Source organism: Durio zibethinus, chromosome 11 (assembly GCF_047325235.1).
Source record: "Durio zibethinus cultivar Kanyao isolate XHJ-2024 chromosome 11, ASM4732523v1, whole genome shotgun sequence".
In the NCBI taxonomy this organism is placed as follows: domain Eukaryota; kingdom Viridiplantae; phylum Streptophyta; class Magnoliopsida; order Malvales; family Malvaceae; genus Durio; species Durio zibethinus.
In genome coordinates this window covers 24,064,138-24,083,075 of record NC_143172.1, presented here as the reverse complement: position 1 = coordinate 24,083,075, position 18,938 = coordinate 24,064,138, and the positions used below count along the sequence as shown (strand labels likewise).

The following is an 18,938-nucleotide window of genomic DNA, read 5'->3' as shown; positions in this document are numbered from 1 at the left end:
CTTTTCATAGAGGAAGTGGTCATGCCCCTTAAAGGGTCCTAATTTTTCTTTCTTTGTTCTATTTTTTCTCCTTTTTGAATATTTTTGCAGAAAATAAAATTTTATTCACTTTTAAAAAATGTGATTACCAATTTATAAAGAAATAAAAGCTGTTTCCTTTACGAAATGATGATGATGATGACCACAATGATTATGACATTTTTGCTACCAATTATTGTGAACATTGGTAACTTCGGATTCACCCCCTCCATAATGATTCTTTTTCAACTACTGCTCTGGATGGTTTAAGATATTTGATTTCATGATTCTGCTGTGTATTGTTGTTTTATGCATTACATAAATTTATCATATGTTTTATAAAAAAGAATTTATGTATTTATATTGTATTTATTTTATATTAAATATATATAAAATATGAAAGTTTTAATGTTATAATTCATATTGACATATCATATAACAAATAAATTTTTTTATTAATTTTAAATTATTTATTTTTTACCTCATTTTCGTATCATAACATCCTCCTTACATATTTAAAATTTTTAAGTCTAATCTATTATTTTGTCCATGACGCTAACTACCGTCATCATTTTCAGTCAGCAGTAAAGCAAACTTTTTCAGATGAACAAAAAAAAGCAAAGTCTGCTGTCTGAGAGCTACTATACAACTTTCCATGTTAGCCGGTTTTTAGATTCATAGCTCTTTAATAGTATGACTTATTAGTAAGAGTTTGAAACCTATGTACTTTGAACATAGATTTAGGAAGAGTACAACTTTAAATTCTTGAATTGGGGGGTTACTTAGTAAATATACAATCATGTAGCAAACAATCATTCGCATTGTTGGACCTCTTAAACCAAAAAACGGCATGAATGAAGCAACAACTTAGAGTTCTATTCAGATTGATTTGAGCTCTTGTCATTCCATCGGCCAGCTTTGGTCCAATAGATGGTAGAGACCTTAAACTCCAGCCATGTGCCACTTGTCGCCACACCTTCCATATAGAAAGCAGACTGAAGACGAAAACAGTATTCAATATACGTGCACAATGTTGAAATAGTAATGAAGGTAATTCCCCATAGCATGAAATTGGTTGGAAAAAGAAAACTACAAGTACATCTAGTGAGAAAAGGTGATGTATTGTCAATCAAGCAGCCCCAGGCAAGAAGGGCCTCATCAAAACTTGGAAAGTTGCATCCCTAGAAGTCTACATATACATAATTCTACTTCCCAAGAGGCCCAGTGATCTCCAGTCCTTCCTCGAATCAAAAAATTCTTAACGGAACCAATTCTGTGTCCTGTAGTTCTTTTTATGTGTCTGTTTAACTGTTTTTTCCTATAAACTTGCGTATAGAGTTCCTCAAAACTTCCAAGACATCTTCCTGTACCTGCAGGTTACAGATAATGGATGGTGAGAAGAGGAAGAACACCAGTCTCGGCGAGGTCTCATTTTCTTCTTATCTTGGCACAGCAGAAGAGATTTCTGTGCATAAGATTGCAGAACCTGCAATTCAGCATCCCTATCCTGCCATTGCTCCAACTGTAGGAATTCACGCTCCTGCACGCTTAGAAAGAAATAAGACCGAAGAGGGTGAAATCAGTGTCTTTGGTGCTGAAAAATACTTCAACATGACGCTGGATGATGATGGTCCCAGGCTTGATGACAAGTATTCAAATAAGCAGAGTCTTAAGATTAAAAACCAAATTAATCTGCATCAGATGACTCCAAGGCGCTGGCCTGGCACTCCAAGTGCAAGTTCTGAAGCAAGCTGGAACAGCCAAACTGTTCTGTTACGAAGTTTTATGAGGAACCGATCTGAAAACAAGCAAAAGAAGGCAGATGGAAGGAGCTTTTTCTCCAGTCTTAGCTGCGGCGGGTCTTGTTCAGATGGGAAATCTGTTTATGTCAATCACAATGTTGATCATGGAAGGGTTCATGGAAAGGATTACAGAAAAGAACACATTCAAATCAACCACAGGCCTATCATTATGGATAGAAGGAAGCTGCCTCAAGCAAAATTTCAGGTGAAAGATGAGTTTGACAACCAGAGTTTTGATCAGATGAGCGTGGAATCAAAAAGAGAAGTGTACTTTGGACCACCAGTGAAACCTGGACTTCAAAATGTGACAGTTAAAACAGAATGGGATGATCCACGAAATTCCCTTGAAGTGTTTGGCTCCACTGCGATGAAGAAGGGAGACATAGCCAAGAACATGGAGAGGAAACTGTCCATGTTAACTTGGGATGCCATTCCAAATGCCCCAACCATTTCATCTATTTCCAGAAGCAACCAGGTAGTGGATGATTTTGAGAGTGATGCTAGCTCAGATCTCTTTGAGATAGATAACATATCCGGCTGTGGTCAGGCCATGCTCACAAGGCAAGCATCTGATGGCATGTCTAGCTGCATGACCCCATATGCACCAAGCGAGACCAGCATTGAATGGAGTGTTGTCACTGCCAGTGCAGCGGACTACTCATTTGTTTCAGATTATGATGAAAAGAAATCAGAAGAAAATATCAGAGCTCCGGGATCAAAAACAGCTAGTAGAATGGCCAACGCCAAAGTTTTACCAGACAAAGAGGCACAAAGAAGCCGATCAGGTGGGATATTGGGGTGCACGAGTCACAAAGCAGTCATGGTTGCTGAAACTACATACAGAAGAGATGAGATTAGTCACAAAGCAGCCTTCTCACCTGCACCAGCTTCCAAAATCAGTCACCGCCATGCCAGCAAGACTCTTACAAGCTGATATTAAGGTAAAAGATCTTGATTTCCCATAAGCTTAACAAGGCTTTTTCCATGAGGAAACTCACTGTTTCTCTTCTACCTTTTAGCACATGCATTACTGCCTCTGCCTATGCAGCAGGGCATGGGTAAATCAAAGATGATTATGGAAGAAGATAGCTGAAAACTTTCCTATTTGACAAAAAATTTTCTCTTAATTATGTAATTTCTCCAAAATATTACATGTATAAATTTCAACTTTGCTGTATTGTTTTTCTGTATGCCTTTTAAGTACTGATTTTCTCTCTAGAAAATTTAGCACAATGATCCATATAGTTTGTCACTAAAATGCACAACAGCCTGAAAACATAAAAGGAGAATCTGAATTTGTCTAGGCAATTGGACCCAAAAGAGGGTTAATAGACCACATATACCTGACCACACTTGTCTAATCAATTATCTTTATTCATTAGTTCAAGTTTTATTCTTGTTCTCTTGATTTTCAACTGGAGGGACATTCATGTTTTGGAGCTTCTTTCCAACTTTCAAGTGAAGTTGCTTTTAACAAGCCATCTTTGCCTCACTTAAGAGCCTACAAGCATAGAACTTTGGTTTGGCTTTTATTCCCCTATTCCAAAACTTAAGATCCTAAAACTTGAAGACACATGCTTCAGAAAAGTGGCAATGAATTATAAACAATGCAATCCATATGTGCCATCTTGAAATATAGGACCTCAACGACAAGATCTTGTATTTCTTTGTTTTGCTTGTATTTTTTTTTATTTTTACAAAAGAGGCTGTACCTTAGGATAAAAAAAGGGATTGCAGGTGCTAAAATTTAAACTTTAAATTTATTGGATGTCACATCTTAAGAAAAACTAGAAGAATCAACTGAGATAAATTTTACGTTTACTTGTAGTAATTAGGAAAAAATATAATTAGTCTTATCCAGTATTTTAATTGTTTGAAAGATGGATAATCCAGCTTTCAAGTAGTGATGTTACAGATGGAAATGCAAACAATAGGATGACAAAGCGCCACAAGTTCGAAAATTGTGGCATCAAATTTCTCCTTTCCCATTGGGTTTAATGGAAAGCTGAAAGTTTCAATGGTGTTATAATTTAATGATGGAAACTAATATGAATGTTGCCCACAATGACATGTTCAACTGATGACAGGCAGTCATACAGATATAGATGCTGCAGTAAGTTGGGTAGCTACAATAAATTCCATAACCATCTTAAAATTAAAGGTTGATGTTGGAGTGGATCCCACGCTCTCTTCTCTCCCTTTCATCTAATAGAAACTAGGTAGGGAATCTAGTAAACACAATCCATTCTTGATTTGGAAAATCCTATCAGATAATAAAATAAAGTAATCAGGTCATAACAGCAAAATCTCTGTGCTTGTTGACTTGAGGTCTAATGGTGAAAATCAACCTGGCAAACTGAGAAAGACATATGAACTGCAAACATATGAAGGAATATGAGCTTTTAGTTTGCAACATACTAGAATCGGACTGACATTAAAGACATTAAACAAATTTGTTTTGCAAAACTGCTAATAATTACACAACTTAACATCCACTTCAACCCAAAAACTATATACACATAAAACTGAGATACTATATATGTTACAGATGTTACATACATTAAAGATATCTTTTGTTTTTGCTACAAAGTAAAACACCGCCTAGGGATAGGGTAAAGAATTACTGATGCTGAAATTCAAATTCCAAACTTATTGGATATCACCTCTTAACAGTGATTATGTGCATAAACTAACTGAATTAAACTTTTAATTTGATATCTCATGTTTGACAAACTTATTAAAGTCTTTTCTTTTCTTTTCTTTTTTATTTTTTTTATTTTTATAATGCATAAAACATACATTATGTGACTGCACCTTGAAAAACTCACCCAGAAAGGAACAAATAGATGTTAGAATTCTGAAGTCATGACTTAAGTGCATGATGTGATGAAGAGGGAATGCTACACCATAAAATGCAAATGAAAGAGGGAAAGGAGAGGTTTTCCATGACATCCAATCTTAAAAGATCAACATTAAATCAGAATTATCAAGAAAATTCTAATAGTTGTTTATAAATCTAATAAATTAAGCCACAGGTTGGCAATGGAATGTTGTGAAGGGACCAATATGATTCAATGGCATTAAATTTCAAATCGTTAGACGCTGAAATACAAATAGTTGTCATGGTCCACTTAGAACAGGCAATCATGTCTGGTTCAAGGGTACATATCCAAAAGAGGCATATTAAAATTTGAGATTTAATTAAGTTGATTTATACAACTTGACATTCAACAACTTTGAAACTCAAATCCCAATAACTATAATCTCTTCTCCTATCCACATTTCGACCTCTTAAAAAAAAAAAAAAAACACATCCAATGATCAATGATTATTGAGCGTAAGAAATGAGATTCATGAACCCTGCACTACTTGAACCATTTAAAAGAAAAGAAAAAAAAAAAACCCCCACTGTTGTTATCTAATTCTAACATCAGCATAAACCCAGAAAGAAAAACACTGAGAAAGGTATGTTGGCGAGGCAAAACAAGATAAAATGGATTGAAGGCTATAACATTTTGTAGGAATGTCTTGGACAAAATACAAACTGAAAGACATAAATAGTTTTTGTGAACCATAAAGATTGACCCCACTAATTGCACCTGAAAAGGAAGCATAACTAATGGAATTATTACTGAAGGAGATATACAAACCTGGGGACAACAAACCATGTGAAACCACACGGTTTTATCATATTGAAATTGGTGTGAAACCATATGATTTTATCGTACTGAAATTGGTTTTTGCACTTATAATCATAAATTCTAAAACAATAGTATCTATTCAATAATCCACACCATTTTTTTTAATAATCCACGGTTCCTCACCATTAATTTCACCGTTTTTGTTCATTAAGAAATAAATCAACATCTAATAAAAATTATATTTGCAATTTGATAACAACTAATTATGGTTTGTTTGGATTTAAAATCACCGTCAAATTGTATAATTAAGAATATTTTTTATTTTTAAATTGATTTGATTTATATAACATTATATCAATTCGATTATATCATTATTATATTTAATAAACCTCTCATTTTCTCTTATAAATAAAGTTATTTATATATTATTTATTACATAAAACACTTTTTATTTTTACTTTTAATTGTTTTATTTTTTCTTTATAATTTTAAGATTTTGTCCCTGAAGTCAAAACTTGATACAATCACTATTCAAAATATAGGTATTGTTTATATGCTCATTTTACCCTTGAAAAAAATTTTGTTGGGAAAAGTCATATGCTAAACATTTTGGTCACTTAAAAAATCTTTGACTACTATAAATTACTTTGCTTCTTACTAAACCTGTTCATGTCGGGTTTCCATGAAGTTTGCATCTAATCTCGATTGATTCGATCTGCAATTATTTTTTATTAATAAAAAATTATTTTATATCTAAATTTAATTTTAAAATATTTTTTAAAAATTAAAATCTAACTATATAAATAGTTTTTATTATTTTAAATAATAACATATCTAAATGAATTTTTATAACAAATCAATTGGATCTTGAACAAAACTTTAAATATATTAATTGAACTTGATTTCACTTAACTTTAACTTATTTAAAGGTGGACTATCTACCAAAATTTAAAAAATTCGTCTCTAATTTTATAGAATTTAGATTTAAATTTTAAACTTAATAAATAAGTATACATTTGAATTTTAGGCTTGTTTAAAAAATGGATTAAGTCTTGAGCATGACATTTAAAGTTTATATTTGGCTCAAATAATTTTTATATATTTTTTATATTTATAATTATTACATAAAAATAAATATATAATTAAATAATATATGTCTTTAGATTAATATCTATATATATGTCAATTTCATTCAAGCATCAAATTAAATTCTTAAAGTCATTTATTATTTTATTTTATTAATTATTAATTTTTTTCATAATTAATACTAACTATAAAATTTTTTATTTTTGTAAATTAAAGTATAAACAAACTTGAGCAGCTTATTTTAAAAATAGATCAAACATGAATAACAAAACTAGATTCATATTTAAGTACAAACAAATTTAGTCAAACCTAAAATTTATTACAATAATGTTTAAGTTCAGTCCAAATCTAACCCGATTTGATTCGGAAATATCTACTCAACCCTATCCATCTACACTTATTGCTTCCATAATTGTCAAGTCGGTAGCACTTTTTAAAGACCAAATCCAGCAGTTGGTAGCATATTTTTTCTCAACGAAAATTTCGATTTTGAAAATTAGGGTCACATCACCGGATCGGATTGTTAATAATTAAATCTAAAACGAATTGCAAATTACTCCTAGTTTTTTTTTTTTACACTACATATAACTGCTAGTTTAGATAGGACCACGTTTGTAAAAAGGTTGAAAACTTTTCAAATTACAAAAATGCTTTAGGTAGATTTCAAATTCAAATTGGACCCTTGGAACTAAAATGGAACAGAGCCCATCATGAGGTGTTAGTTTGGGCTTACGATGTACAATTTCTTGTTGGTACAAAAACTCCATATCGGCCATTATGCTTTCAGTAACGAATGGACCATTTGGAAGCAAATTTCTAAGTTGATATACCTAAGATTTTTGCTAATTCGAAAGGGTAAATGGTAATTTTAAGCTCATCTTCAAAACCTTGGCAAAGAAAAAAAAAAAAAAAACTCATCTTCAAAATATTACAAAACAATATTCTCAGTTTTGTAAAAATTTGATTTATTTTAATATTTTTTAAACTTATTTTTATGTATTTTGTATTAGAGAAAACATAAGAAAAATATTAATTTCAATGTAGGATCTTAATGTCTATTAAAAAGGTAAAATCATTGAATTAAAAAAAAAAAAAAACTTACCAAGTGTTGATGTTGAGAGAAAAACAACTTTACATCTAAAGGATTGAATTCTGATTTTATAAGTAAGGATCTCTTTTTTCTTATCAATATTTATTTTTTTAAAGAATAAAATATTGAAGATAAAACTCTAAAATTTAAAAACTATTAATATTAATAAAGAAAATCCAATAATTTTTGTATTAACATATTTAATAAAACAAATAAAATCGTCGAGTCAAAACATAATTGCTACGAGTATATTTTGTGTGCAACATAGTTTGCAATTTAAAAAAAAAAAAAAGAAAATATTTTACTCTCTATTTCGAATTTGATTGTGGACAAAATTAAAACATTCTTTTAGAAAATTAATTTTAAATAGTAGAGACGTAACAATAATTATGATAAGAAAAATAAAAATTAATTTTTAAGAAACTAATTAATTAGAATAAGGAAATTTTATTGTTTTTTTTTTAGCCACTGTAATTCAAAATAACATTTTTTTTTTTATTTTTTAAAGATTTTTCGAATTTTAATGCTAAAAATGTAAAAATATCTAATGTCAACCTTAGCCCGGGGGTGAAGCACTTTAGCAGTTAGAAGATTCTGTGTCCAAACATAAGAATAAGGAATCCATCCAAGAAGTACCCATAATACCCCTATAACTCAAAATCAAATGACTATAATACCAATAAGTCCAGCTTTCAGATTGTGATTGATCCATTTGTATATCCCAAAATATCCCCAACATAGCAGATATAAACTCCCAAAACCCTAGCATTTTGCCCTTCCACTCACTGTCTCACTTTTCTCCCTTGTCGATGCCAAGGGAGAAAAAATTAGGGTTTTAGAGAGAGGATAAAACAGAGAGAAGGGAGCAAAAGTGAGAGAGAGGAGGCAGAATTTTTAAGTGTTAGGGTTTTATTTTATTTTTTGTTTGGTTTAAGAAAGAAAAAAATGGTGGCGGACAAACGAAAAAAGATGAAAGTACCAGAGAAGGGAGAGGAAGAGAACTCTGAACAAATCGATGGAGACCTCGTCCTTTCCATCGAGAGGTTTCAAGAGGTCCAAGACGAGCTTGAGAAGGTCCATTTTTATTTGCATTTTACTTCCATTTATATAGCATGCATTTATTGCTGATTTCCTGTTTTTTTTTTTTTTTGCTTTTTTAGGGTTTATGAGAAAAATTCAGGAAAATTTCTTTAGGGAGGTTACTTTAGGTTATTATGTCTTATTGCGGAGAAGGTGTTATAATGTGGATTTTTAATTTCTGTACCTGATAGGCTTCGAATGTCATTTATATGCTGGATATATATGAATTATTGTAGAAAGATTAATTACTTTAATTGTTCTCTTCCGTGTGTCTAAGTGACCTGTTGCTTCAGTTAACATGTTTTATTTTTTGGGAGGTTACTTTAGGGTATCATGTCTTATTTCCTCGAAGGGTTAAGGTGGGGGAATTCTATTGCACCCCCATTTTTGCACTATACACCCCGCTACTAAATACACCCCAAATTCAAACTTAAATTTCCTATGTCTACTAAATAAACCCGCACTCCATTTTTCTATTTTCCCTTCCTACCCTTTCACTCTTTCATTCTCTCTTCTTCTCTCTTCATTTTTAATCCAAAAAAGAACTTTAAATCCATCAAACTTACCTCAAATCACTTGTGTTTTTGAGTTTTACACTGATTAAAAGTAAGATCTCTAGCTTGTTTTTGATTGATTTGGTTGAAATTTGATTAAAATGCATTTGAATATAAGTTACGGTTTATGAAAGGATTTAGGTGAAATTGAGCTTCTTGGATAAGGATTTCTGAGAAGCCTTAAAGCTTCTTGAAAATCCAAAAGCTTAAAGACTTCTAGGAAATTCATTTCTGATAAGCCTTAAAACTTCTTAGAAATCCATAAGTTTAAAGACTTCTCAGAAATCCATTTCTAATAAGCCTTTGAGCTTCTCGAAAATCTATTTCCAAGAAGCTCTAAAGCTTCTTGGAAGCTCGATTTCAAAATTTTAGTTTTAATTTTAAAGATTTAGGGTTTAGTATATGAGAAAAAGGGATGAAAGAGGAAGAAGAAGAACAAAGAAAAGGAAGAGGACGAAGAAGGAGGTATGGAGTGTATGAGAGTATGAGGGTATTTTTGTCATTTATTTCAGGCTAAATTTGGTATTTGGTATGTAAATATTTTTGGAAAGAAATTTGTGGGGTGTATATAGAAGATTTTTGGGTGTATTTAGAAGCTCCCTTTAATGTGGATATGTTTGCTTACAAGCTTATCAGTGAAGTGGTAAATCGTTACGCATGATGTTTCTATATTTAATTTTTTTGTTCCTTTTTGGCTTGTTGTAGATCAATGAGGAGGCGAGTGAGAAAGTCTTGGAAGTGGAGCAGAAATACAATGAGATTCGCAAGCCGGTCTATGATAAGCGGAATGAGATCATCAATTCGATTCCTGATTTCTGGTTAACAGCTGTAAGTGATTCTATTCTTTCCTATTAATATACTGGACCTTTTTTTAAGAGTTGTCTACATGTTAAGAAGAATGTTTTAAATGGGGCTGTATTTTTCACTTGCAGTTCTTGAGTCATCCTGCTCTTGGTGAACTTTTGACTGAAGAGGATCACAAGGTTTAATGTCACTTATTTCCCAAAGTGAAATTATTCATTCTGTGCTTATTTTACTTCCCAAAATTGATTTTTGGTTTTATTTTTTAAAGATATTTCTGGATGTTTGCCTGGTATTTAATTTTAGCTAAACGCTTTCTTGTTTCTTCATCTTTTTAATTATTATTACTTGGTAGATATTCAAGCATATTAGCTCGCTTGAAGTGGAGGATTTTAAAGATCTGAAATCTGGATACTCTATTACATTTGTAAGTTCATCCATGTTCTTGTTCTTACCTTATTTTGTAGGCAATTGAAATTGCTCTTGCTTTCTTTTTCTTGCACTCAACTGCTGGTAGAAGAAACATAATTCATGCTATAATCTGTCCTAATTTTTTGTTGACTGACTTCTATTATAATTTTTCAGAACTTCAATTCCAATCCGTATTTTGAAGATACAAAACTTACGAAGACGTTTACCTTCCTTGATGAAGGAACCAAAATTACAGCCACCCAAATCAAGTGGAAAGAGGGCATGGTGAGGGTTTCTCCTCTTTTGATGGCTATTCATCTTCATGTTATCTGTTTTCCTTGGATACCATATTAAATTACTTTCCTTAAATGTGAAGGGCTTGCCAAATGGAGTTAATCATGAGAAGAAAGGAAACAAGCGGCAATTTGCTGAAGAAAGGTTTGTTTGTTGTATCTGTCAATCAATTTTCTCTAAGTCTTAGGACTTCAGTAACATAAAACTTGAGATTAGTTTATTTTAATGTCTTCAGGTTGTGAAATGTAGTCGATTTGTTACCATTTTCTCAATATTTTTAATAATTTTCTTGTATTTTAGACTAGCATTTTATAAGAATCTCTTTTATTCTATGAGCCATCATCCTTCTTTTTTATTGAGGCAAACCTTGACAGATTGAGTTTCCTTTTTAGTGTAGACAATTTACATTTATACATGCACTATGTACTATTTAGTACTGGTCTAGTTGCTCTGGTAAAGCTTTATTTACTGTGATTTATTGGCAAATATTGTATAGTGTTCTTATAGATGCTATGTATTTATGCATACTTAGTGGTTTCTTATAAGTTGCATTATAACTTTAACTTGCTACTCATTTGCTGTGTTTTAAAGTTTGCATCCATTTAATCCTTTGTCTTGTATTTGATTCTTCATTTCTCACTCTCAATTACGCTGCAAATCAGCTCTGTATTGTGCTAAATTTGATTCACAAATGTGTGCAGCTTCTTTACCTGGTTTACTGATGCTCAGCAGAAAGATGAGATGGATGAAATTCATGATGAGGTAAATTCTCTATGAATGTACTATCTATCTGCAGTTTAGTTTTTTTTACTCATTTTCTAACAGAGCTGGTTTAAACTTTCACTTGATAAACATTACAGGTAGCAGAGATTATCAAGGAGGATTTATGGCCCAATCCTCTCACTTATTTCAACAATGTAACTTCTTTTTCTATTGGCTTCTTCCCTTGCTTTTGTTATATACCTGTTGTTCGACATCATGTTTTGCTTCCTTTGCTAATTTTTATTGGTCACTTCCTTGATGCAGGAGGCTGATGAAGAGGACTTTGATGGCGATGAAGGGGATGAAGAGGTACATTTTTTTGGTTTTTTTTCTTTGAAAAACTTAATACATCCTTTTTGTGTACCATTTTTACTATATTTCTTTTTTTTTTTTATATTCTTTTCAGTTCAAATTTGCATGGCTGTAGGTTTTGTGGTCTTTATTTTAACATTTGTTTTGTTTGTTTTTCACCAAAGATTGAGTAGTTTGTTCCATTTTTGTTCAATATATGTTTGGGGGGAAGTATATTTACCAGAGTTTTTCTTGCTGTTAAAATATGAATTTATCAATTGAATCAGGTTTTGGTAATAACAAAAAATGTGAATATGGACAGCAATAACTAGGGTTTATCAAATGGTTGGAAAGGATTGAATCATTTTACTTCAAATATATGGTGATGAGGATTTAATTGCTCATTTCCTTTTGCTGGGGTGGTTTTAAATTATGCTGACATTTGTGTGAGTTATACTTGCTAGAGCTTGCCGTATGAATTTGCTTGTTGGACCTGCAGTTGGACTTTTCATGCATTGCGTGGTTACTTATTTAGTCTTAACTGGTTATTCTAATAATGATATGCTACATAGTTACTGAAGACGATTTAGTTTATGTTGTAAATTATGATTCTCGTCTTTATAATAGCATTATGTCAACCCAGAGTACTCCTCTACAATGTAGTGGATGCTATAAGGTGCTGGTTTCTTTTGATAAAAATTCTTTTACCGATTGTGCTAAAGTAATGTGGAATTAACCAATTGGATTATGTAAATATATCAGCATGCCAATGTTTGCCATATTAAATCTGGAGAAGCGAAACAAGATGGTGATAGGAGCTAGGTTCATGTTTCTACATCTCAAAACATTGTCTTCTATGTTTTGGCCTAATTATACTCGAGTGCTTCATAAACCAATATTGGGCAGGGGTTTTATCCCATCGGCCCAAATCAGTGGGATTGGATATGTTGATCTTGTTATGTATGCATGCCTTTTAGATTATGTCTCGGATCAGTTTAGCTCTAGAACTCTTTACCCAATTGAACATGGTTACAATCTTATATTGGAGAAGAAGCACTCTGAGATTTCCGGTGGCACGTGTCTGATAATATAATTTGAGATGCATAAGGTAATTGTTTGGAATACATTTCATGTAGAGAAAGATTAGTTGATATGAGGTGAATGATCATTGACCAAATTAAAGATTCAGGTTTCTGAATGATGATATTTATGGTTTGGTATATTGATCAGTGAAGTCCTTTATTTAGTGGTATAGAGGAAAGTGGGTGAATGAGGCTGAAATTTCAATAATGGAAATGTTGTGGTTTGAGAAAGTCTTAGATGCATTTTCTCTTTATTCTTAGGGAATACATTCATCTGGGTCACAGTCTAGGTAATAGCTCTATTGGAATTTGTAACTGCTTTTGAAATTTTTTAAATTTGTCAGACATAACAACATCGTGGTCAAATGCTAATGGCTTAATTATCTATTCTGTTTAAAGATGGCCAAGATATCAGAGACTGACAAAATTTTGTATATTTATGTAATCATGGTAATGCATTATATATTTAGATCATTTACATGCACATTCTTATGTCAGATGGATTTTTTTTTTTTTTAATACTACATAGACATCATTCTTTCTGATTGTCTCAAGTTTCTTTAAAATTTTGCCAGCAAGCACTCCTCAATGGTGTTATTACCATTTAGCCCTATTCATTGCTTTAACAGATAGAATTTTGTTGAACTCTGTTAAATTACAGACAATAATTTCTCATTATCTTGTTATCTTATATATGTCCATTGACAGGGAAAAAATGATGATGACTCTGACGATGATGATGATCAAGACGACGAGGATGACGATGATGATGATGATGATGATGATGATGGTGATGACTAAAATCACTTATGGGCTTAATCATGGTAGTTGCTTGCCTTGCTTCAGTAAGAACTTGTGTAAAGTTGTCTCGCAGTCTTCACTAAGTGCGGTTATGGGGAGGATAACCATCTTTAAGATAGCTTTCTCTGCTATATAAGCAATTGGCGTTATTGTCAGTGTAGCTCTGACTCATTTCTTTTTACCTATCCCGCTTTTACCCGTTTGATCTCTTTTCTATGTTTTTGTTTCTGGTTTCCTCTCTGTGGGTAACATGAAAGTTTCTACATGATATTGGAATGCTGGCTTTTTATCTGTAGTTCTGTTTAATTTAGTTGGTATATGAAATCACTTTTAATAGATGGTATTTAACATATTTGGAATTTAAATTTCAGTATATGTAAACTTCTTATTTATTCTCAAATTATGATTTTTTTAATAAAAAAAATTTGAAGTTTGTTTATGATTAACTTTGTTATAGGAAATGATATAGTGGAATTGACGTTAATCCATATAGCTGATATTTTTGCCTAACTAGTTCTGCGATGACTCTTTAGTACGAGTTTGTCTTTATATCACCAACGCATCTTGAAAGTTAATGCTCATGTTAAAAGTTAATGCTCATGTTCCATGAACATAGAATTGATGTCTGCCACTGCTAATATCAGTATGTGCATTAGCCTTAGCGGTTTTTATGGGCCAAGGGAACCATCGGGCGAGCTCAGCCTAAAGCAAACTGCAAATAAGGCAAGCAAAATCCTCGATCATCTGTATGTATTTTATCTGATTTCTTATCAGAATCAACAATGGAAGTAAAATTGGCGATCATAGGCGACCCTCCAATCTGCCGCAGTAAGTAATGATTGATGTCCAAACTTTTATCAAGAGAAAATAGTGATAGCTTCTTCCTTCCTCCACCTTGCCAAAAAAAAAGAAAAAAAAAATTACTTGAGGTTTTCCCTTAAAATTAATTAGTTGGTAGCAACTCTCTTTCAATCATCTTGTTGAAGGAAAAAGGTGTCTATTCAACTTGCATCAAGACAGAACTTGAAAAGACGGTGGTGGATCATTACAGAAGAGGCAAGGAAAGAATTGTAGTTACTTGAATGGTTGAACTTGTATATTAAAAAAAAACATGGCAGGTCTTGGGTTCTAACTTCAAAGACTTTCAAGCGAGTTGGAATAAAACTTGGAATGGCTGATCCCCTCATTCCTACCGTAGATCTCTCACCTTTTTTTGGCGAAGATGATGAGGATGGCAAGAGGAAGGCCATGGAAGTCATTACCAAGGCCTGCTCCGAGTATGGTTTCTTCCAAATTGCCAACCATGGCGTGCCCATACACTTGCTGCAACGGGCGCCTAAGCTTTCCAGGATTTTCTTTTGAGTATACAGCAGAAGAGAAACTCAAAAAGTAGTCCAGCGTTAGATGCTCCTCTTCCTGCAGGATACAACACGCAGCCTAACACTCACCTGACAAGAACGAGTTTTCATTGATGTTTCCACCAGGGTCTAGCTTCAATGTTTTCCCTGATAACCCACCTGAATTCAAGTATTTTTTTTTTTTATCTCAATGCTTATCTTTGTTACAAACATATACTATCTTTCAATCAGTACTCTGCAAAAAAAAAAAAAAAAAAAGCTAAAGAGAGGCAATATTGAACAAATATTGATAAACCATTTGATTAATCGATTTTGGTAGGCAAGTTTTAGAATATGTTTTCTCCAACTTGAAAAAAACAGGCACGCTTGTAGAGAGCATTGTTAATCGGTGCTTGGGTCTCCCTTCCAATTTCCTCAGAGAATTCAATCATGATAGGAGCTGGGATTTCATGGTAGCACTTCGTTACTTCCCAGCTACTGAAACTGATAACAATGGATTAACAGAACATGAAGATTCCAATTGCATCAACTCCGTGTTCCAGGACGAGGTTGGTGGTCTAGAAGTCTGCAAGGACGGGGAATGGATTCCTGTAATCCCTCTACCGGTCATATTAGTGGTCAACAGAAGCGATGTTCTTCAGGTACAACATTACTTTTCCTTTTCGATGTCTTTTCTTCTCTGTTTACTCAGTTTTTCAGCTTTTGTATAAATTCAATTATACTATTAACATTTCAAAAATGAATCCGTTTGATTATTTTGATCATGGTAAGGTATTGAGCAACAACAAATTCAAGAGCGCAACTCATAGAGTGGTGAGGCCTAAAGGGAGAAGCCGGTACTCAGTTGTCTTCTTCTACAACTTGCACGGCGAGAATTGGGTTGAACCACTGCCACAGTTCACAGAAGACATTGGAGAGCATCCTAAGTACAGAGTATTCCAATACAATGAGTACCTGCAGTTGAGACTTGAGGAACAAGACTCATCCACCTCGTAGACCTGAAGATGAATTCCGCATCACCCATTATAGAATTCCTACATAGCTAGGACACCAGTAACATCCATGTTCTTCTGTAATCTTCTTCAATTTGCATTGCCAGGAAAAACAACTTGAAAAAGTGAAAAGTGGGAGGGCTTGACGATGTCTGATCATCCAGGGTTGTTTTTCGTGGCATGTATATTTCAATTTGCAATTAAGATCTGTCATATCGTGGGTGAATTACATTATCTGCGTGTCCTTATTGCAAGGCCAAACCACAAAACTTCATGAACGCCAAGATCAAAGTTCTCTAAATGAAATTGGAGAAGTTTGATTAAACGAAAAGTCCACCCGGATACATCTCATTTAATGGTTTCAGAATATGTAAAAAATTTGTACATACGATTTTTATGGACAGAATTATTTTAAAAGTTAGGAATCACAACAACCTTGTGCTTTTGATAATCTAATGTTTGTTTTCTACTCTAATAATGAGTTATTTTATGAACCAATTGTCAACATTTAATTTTGTTCGGTTAATTTGAGTTTGTTTGACTTCTACATATATAATTCGATCATTTCCATTTAAAGCCCAAATATATAGGGGTGAGCATATATTGGTTCTAATCGATTTAACCGACTGAAATTATGAAAAATGGTCATTTCGGTTTGGTTTAATCGGTTTTCGGTTGTAATCGATTTTAAGATCGGTTAAATTAGTTAAATTGGTTGGTTATCGATTTTTAAAATTGATAACTGAATTAACCGAATTAACCGATCTTATAATAACTAAGAGTAAGTATGTAAATTCTCTTAAAAAAAACCTAAATTTAACTTACCTTTTTTAACTCATCCACCCACGCCGTTTCCCTTTTCTGCTCTTTGCTCCTCCTCTATTGCAGCTTACTATGTCTCTGCCCTTTGCAGTTTGCTCTCCTTCAATCTCCTGCATCTTTGCCTCCCTTTTACTCTCTTGCTTGGCTACTTGCCTCATAATCTCTTGCTCCCTTTAATTTGCTACACAAGATCAGACAGTTGTAGAGATCAATCTGCCCAAGACGCCATCGTAAGTTCTTAAATCTTAATAACCTTTATTTTTTCTTTTAGCTTGATGTTTAGAGCTGTATTCTTCCTATATGTTTTAAGTTAAAGCATAACCCAAACGGCCAAACCTCAACCCCAAGGTGTGCCCACGGTAATATTTTTTTTGCTGGTATTTTTCAGTACCTTTTGTTGTTTAGAGTGATTCGATAGATGGACCCTATCTCTAACCTGGAAGGAATAGGTCTAGGACTTTCAGTGGCTTGTTTACTCCTCCAGTTGATTGACTAGGTTCTGGAACAAAAGGATCAAAAGTCAAAACCTTGCACGCCCCACGCTGGATTTACAGTATCTGTAGCAAGCTGTGAAAATACTCCTTTTAGTCGAGGAAAGCACTTTAACTTATAAAAATGAAGGGAGCAAGATTTTCAATAACAGTTTCTACCAGTTTCGACTTGCTTCGCTCCCGCTGGTACTGTTTCTGTGCCTTAGCTCGTAGTTGTGCTAGCTGTAGTGCTGTCATAGACTGGAACAGAACTGCCGCATCTCCTACAGGCTACATCTTTGTTCGGTACACGGGTCTAGCAGACCCTGAAATTGCTGGGGTTTCGGGTTAATGACTTTTGCTTTGCGAATCCCTTTGTGAAATGGTGAATGAACTCCTCCCTCTCCCGGACCAATAGAAATATTTTACCAGCCAAATTTTTTTTTTCAAATAAGCTGATGACTTGTTGGTATTCCAAGGTCTTTTTTTGCTTAATACAAAGGCATATCCTTCGAGTGATCTTTTTCAAGCTAAGCTAGGTAACTGTAATGCTTTTTGCTTGCATCTTGATTCATTTCTTAAGAGTAAAGCTTTTACATTGAAGTTGAAGAAGAAGTGTTCTGTTCAATGTTAAAAAAATATTGGTATGGCAACATGGTAATGATGTGGACTAAGACAATTCGAGGATGGTCCCACAACTCACAAGCGAAAGACAGAAATAGTTTAAGTGATTTACACCTTGAAGTAGAGTGTGTAAATATTGGATGTATACATAGAGAAATAAGTTTAAAACACAACTATTCGGGAATAAAGATTTTAAAGAAATCTATTGTCAGAGATCTAGCACTTTTAAGTTTTAACTTTCTTACTAGATCTAGCAACTAATTAATCTAAATTATGCTAGATACTTAAATTAAAAGTTAAAATAAATTAGCCTAAACTATGCTAGACACTTACATTGTTTGTTGATAAAATAAGCAACTAATAGATAGTTTGATTAACAAACTATTTCATTATTTGAATATCCAATGTGTTCAATAATTGTGTGAATATTACTTTATTATTTTTTTATTATTTGAATATAATTTTATTGTTATTTATTATTTTAATATAATATAATTATTTATTTTTTATTGTTTGGATATAATTTGATCACTTAATTTTTTTTTTTGAAGATGTCAAATGAAGTGAATGATATGATTTTGAATTCCACAACTAATCAAACACAATTGGCCTCTCAACTTCCTACATATAATAAGGTAACAAAAAGTGAAACTGTAAATTTCAAAGTGATGAGACGAACATCTAAGCCATGGTCAGAGCTATGGGACCACTTTACTAAATTTGTTAATGAAGAAGGTAATCGTAAAGCTAGGAGTAATTATTGTGACAGAGAATTTTTTGCTTATCCTAAAAAGAATGAAACCACCACTTTAAAGAATCACATGAATTCTTGTAAAAGGCTTCCTCGTGTTAGTGGGGATGATGGTACTCAAACAGAATTGGTGTTGCCATTAGGAAGAGTGGAATCTTTAGGCACTTGAAAATTTAATCAAGATGCTGTTAGAAAAGCTGTAGCTAAA

At 32.9% G+C, this 18,938-nt stretch overlaps 1 protein-coding gene and 2 pseudogenes across 2 annotated transcripts; all 3 read left to right on the top strand.

The window, feature by feature from the left end:
- The first annotated feature begins 739 nt into the window (after positions 1-739).
- Positions 740-3,146, top strand: LOC111290868 (protein PHYTOCHROME KINASE SUBSTRATE 1-like; annotated as a pseudogene).
- A 5,197-nt stretch (positions 3,147-8,343) lies between these two features.
- On the top strand, positions 8,344-14,049 carry LOC111290649 (NAP1-related protein 1-like). The gene is made up of 10 exons (XM_022882052.2): positions 8,344-8,711; positions 9,977-10,099; positions 10,204-10,254; positions 10,428-10,499; positions 10,658-10,768; positions 10,860-10,921; positions 11,479-11,539; positions 11,638-11,694; positions 11,804-11,848; positions 13,621-14,049. The coding sequence occupies exons 1-10, from the start codon at positions 8,583-8,585 to the stop codon at positions 13,711-13,713; spliced, it is 804 nt and encodes a 267-aa protein (XP_022737787.2). The 5' UTR covers positions 8,344-8,582; the 3' UTR covers positions 13,714-14,049.
- A 131-nt stretch (positions 14,050-14,180) lies between these two features.
- Positions 14,181-16,549, top strand: LOC111290648 (1-aminocyclopropane-1-carboxylate oxidase 5-like; annotated as a pseudogene). Its single transcript, XR_016346541.1, has 3 exons — positions 14,181-15,240; positions 15,391-15,712; positions 15,843-16,549. The product of XR_016346541.1 is annotated as a 1-aminocyclopropane-1-carboxylate oxidase 5-like (transcript).
- Positions 16,550-18,938: the final 2,389 nt, after the last annotated feature.

What these genes read in the sequence shown, in the direction of transcription:
- LOC111290649 (XM_022882052.2), top strand. Translation starts at nt 8,583, where the DNA reads ATGGTGGCGGACAAACGAAAAAAGATGAAAGTACCAGAGAAGGGAGAG. An exon ending in TCCAAGACGAGCTTGAGAAG is followed by an intron (nt 8,712 to 9,976) that starts GTCCATTTTTAT and finishes GGCTTGTTGTAG; the next exon opens with ATCAATGAGGAGGCGAGTGA. An exon ending in CTCTCACTTATTTCAACAAT is followed by an intron (nt 11,695 to 11,803) that starts GTAACTTCTTTT and finishes TCCTTGATGCAG; the next exon opens with GAGGCTGATGAAGAGGACTT.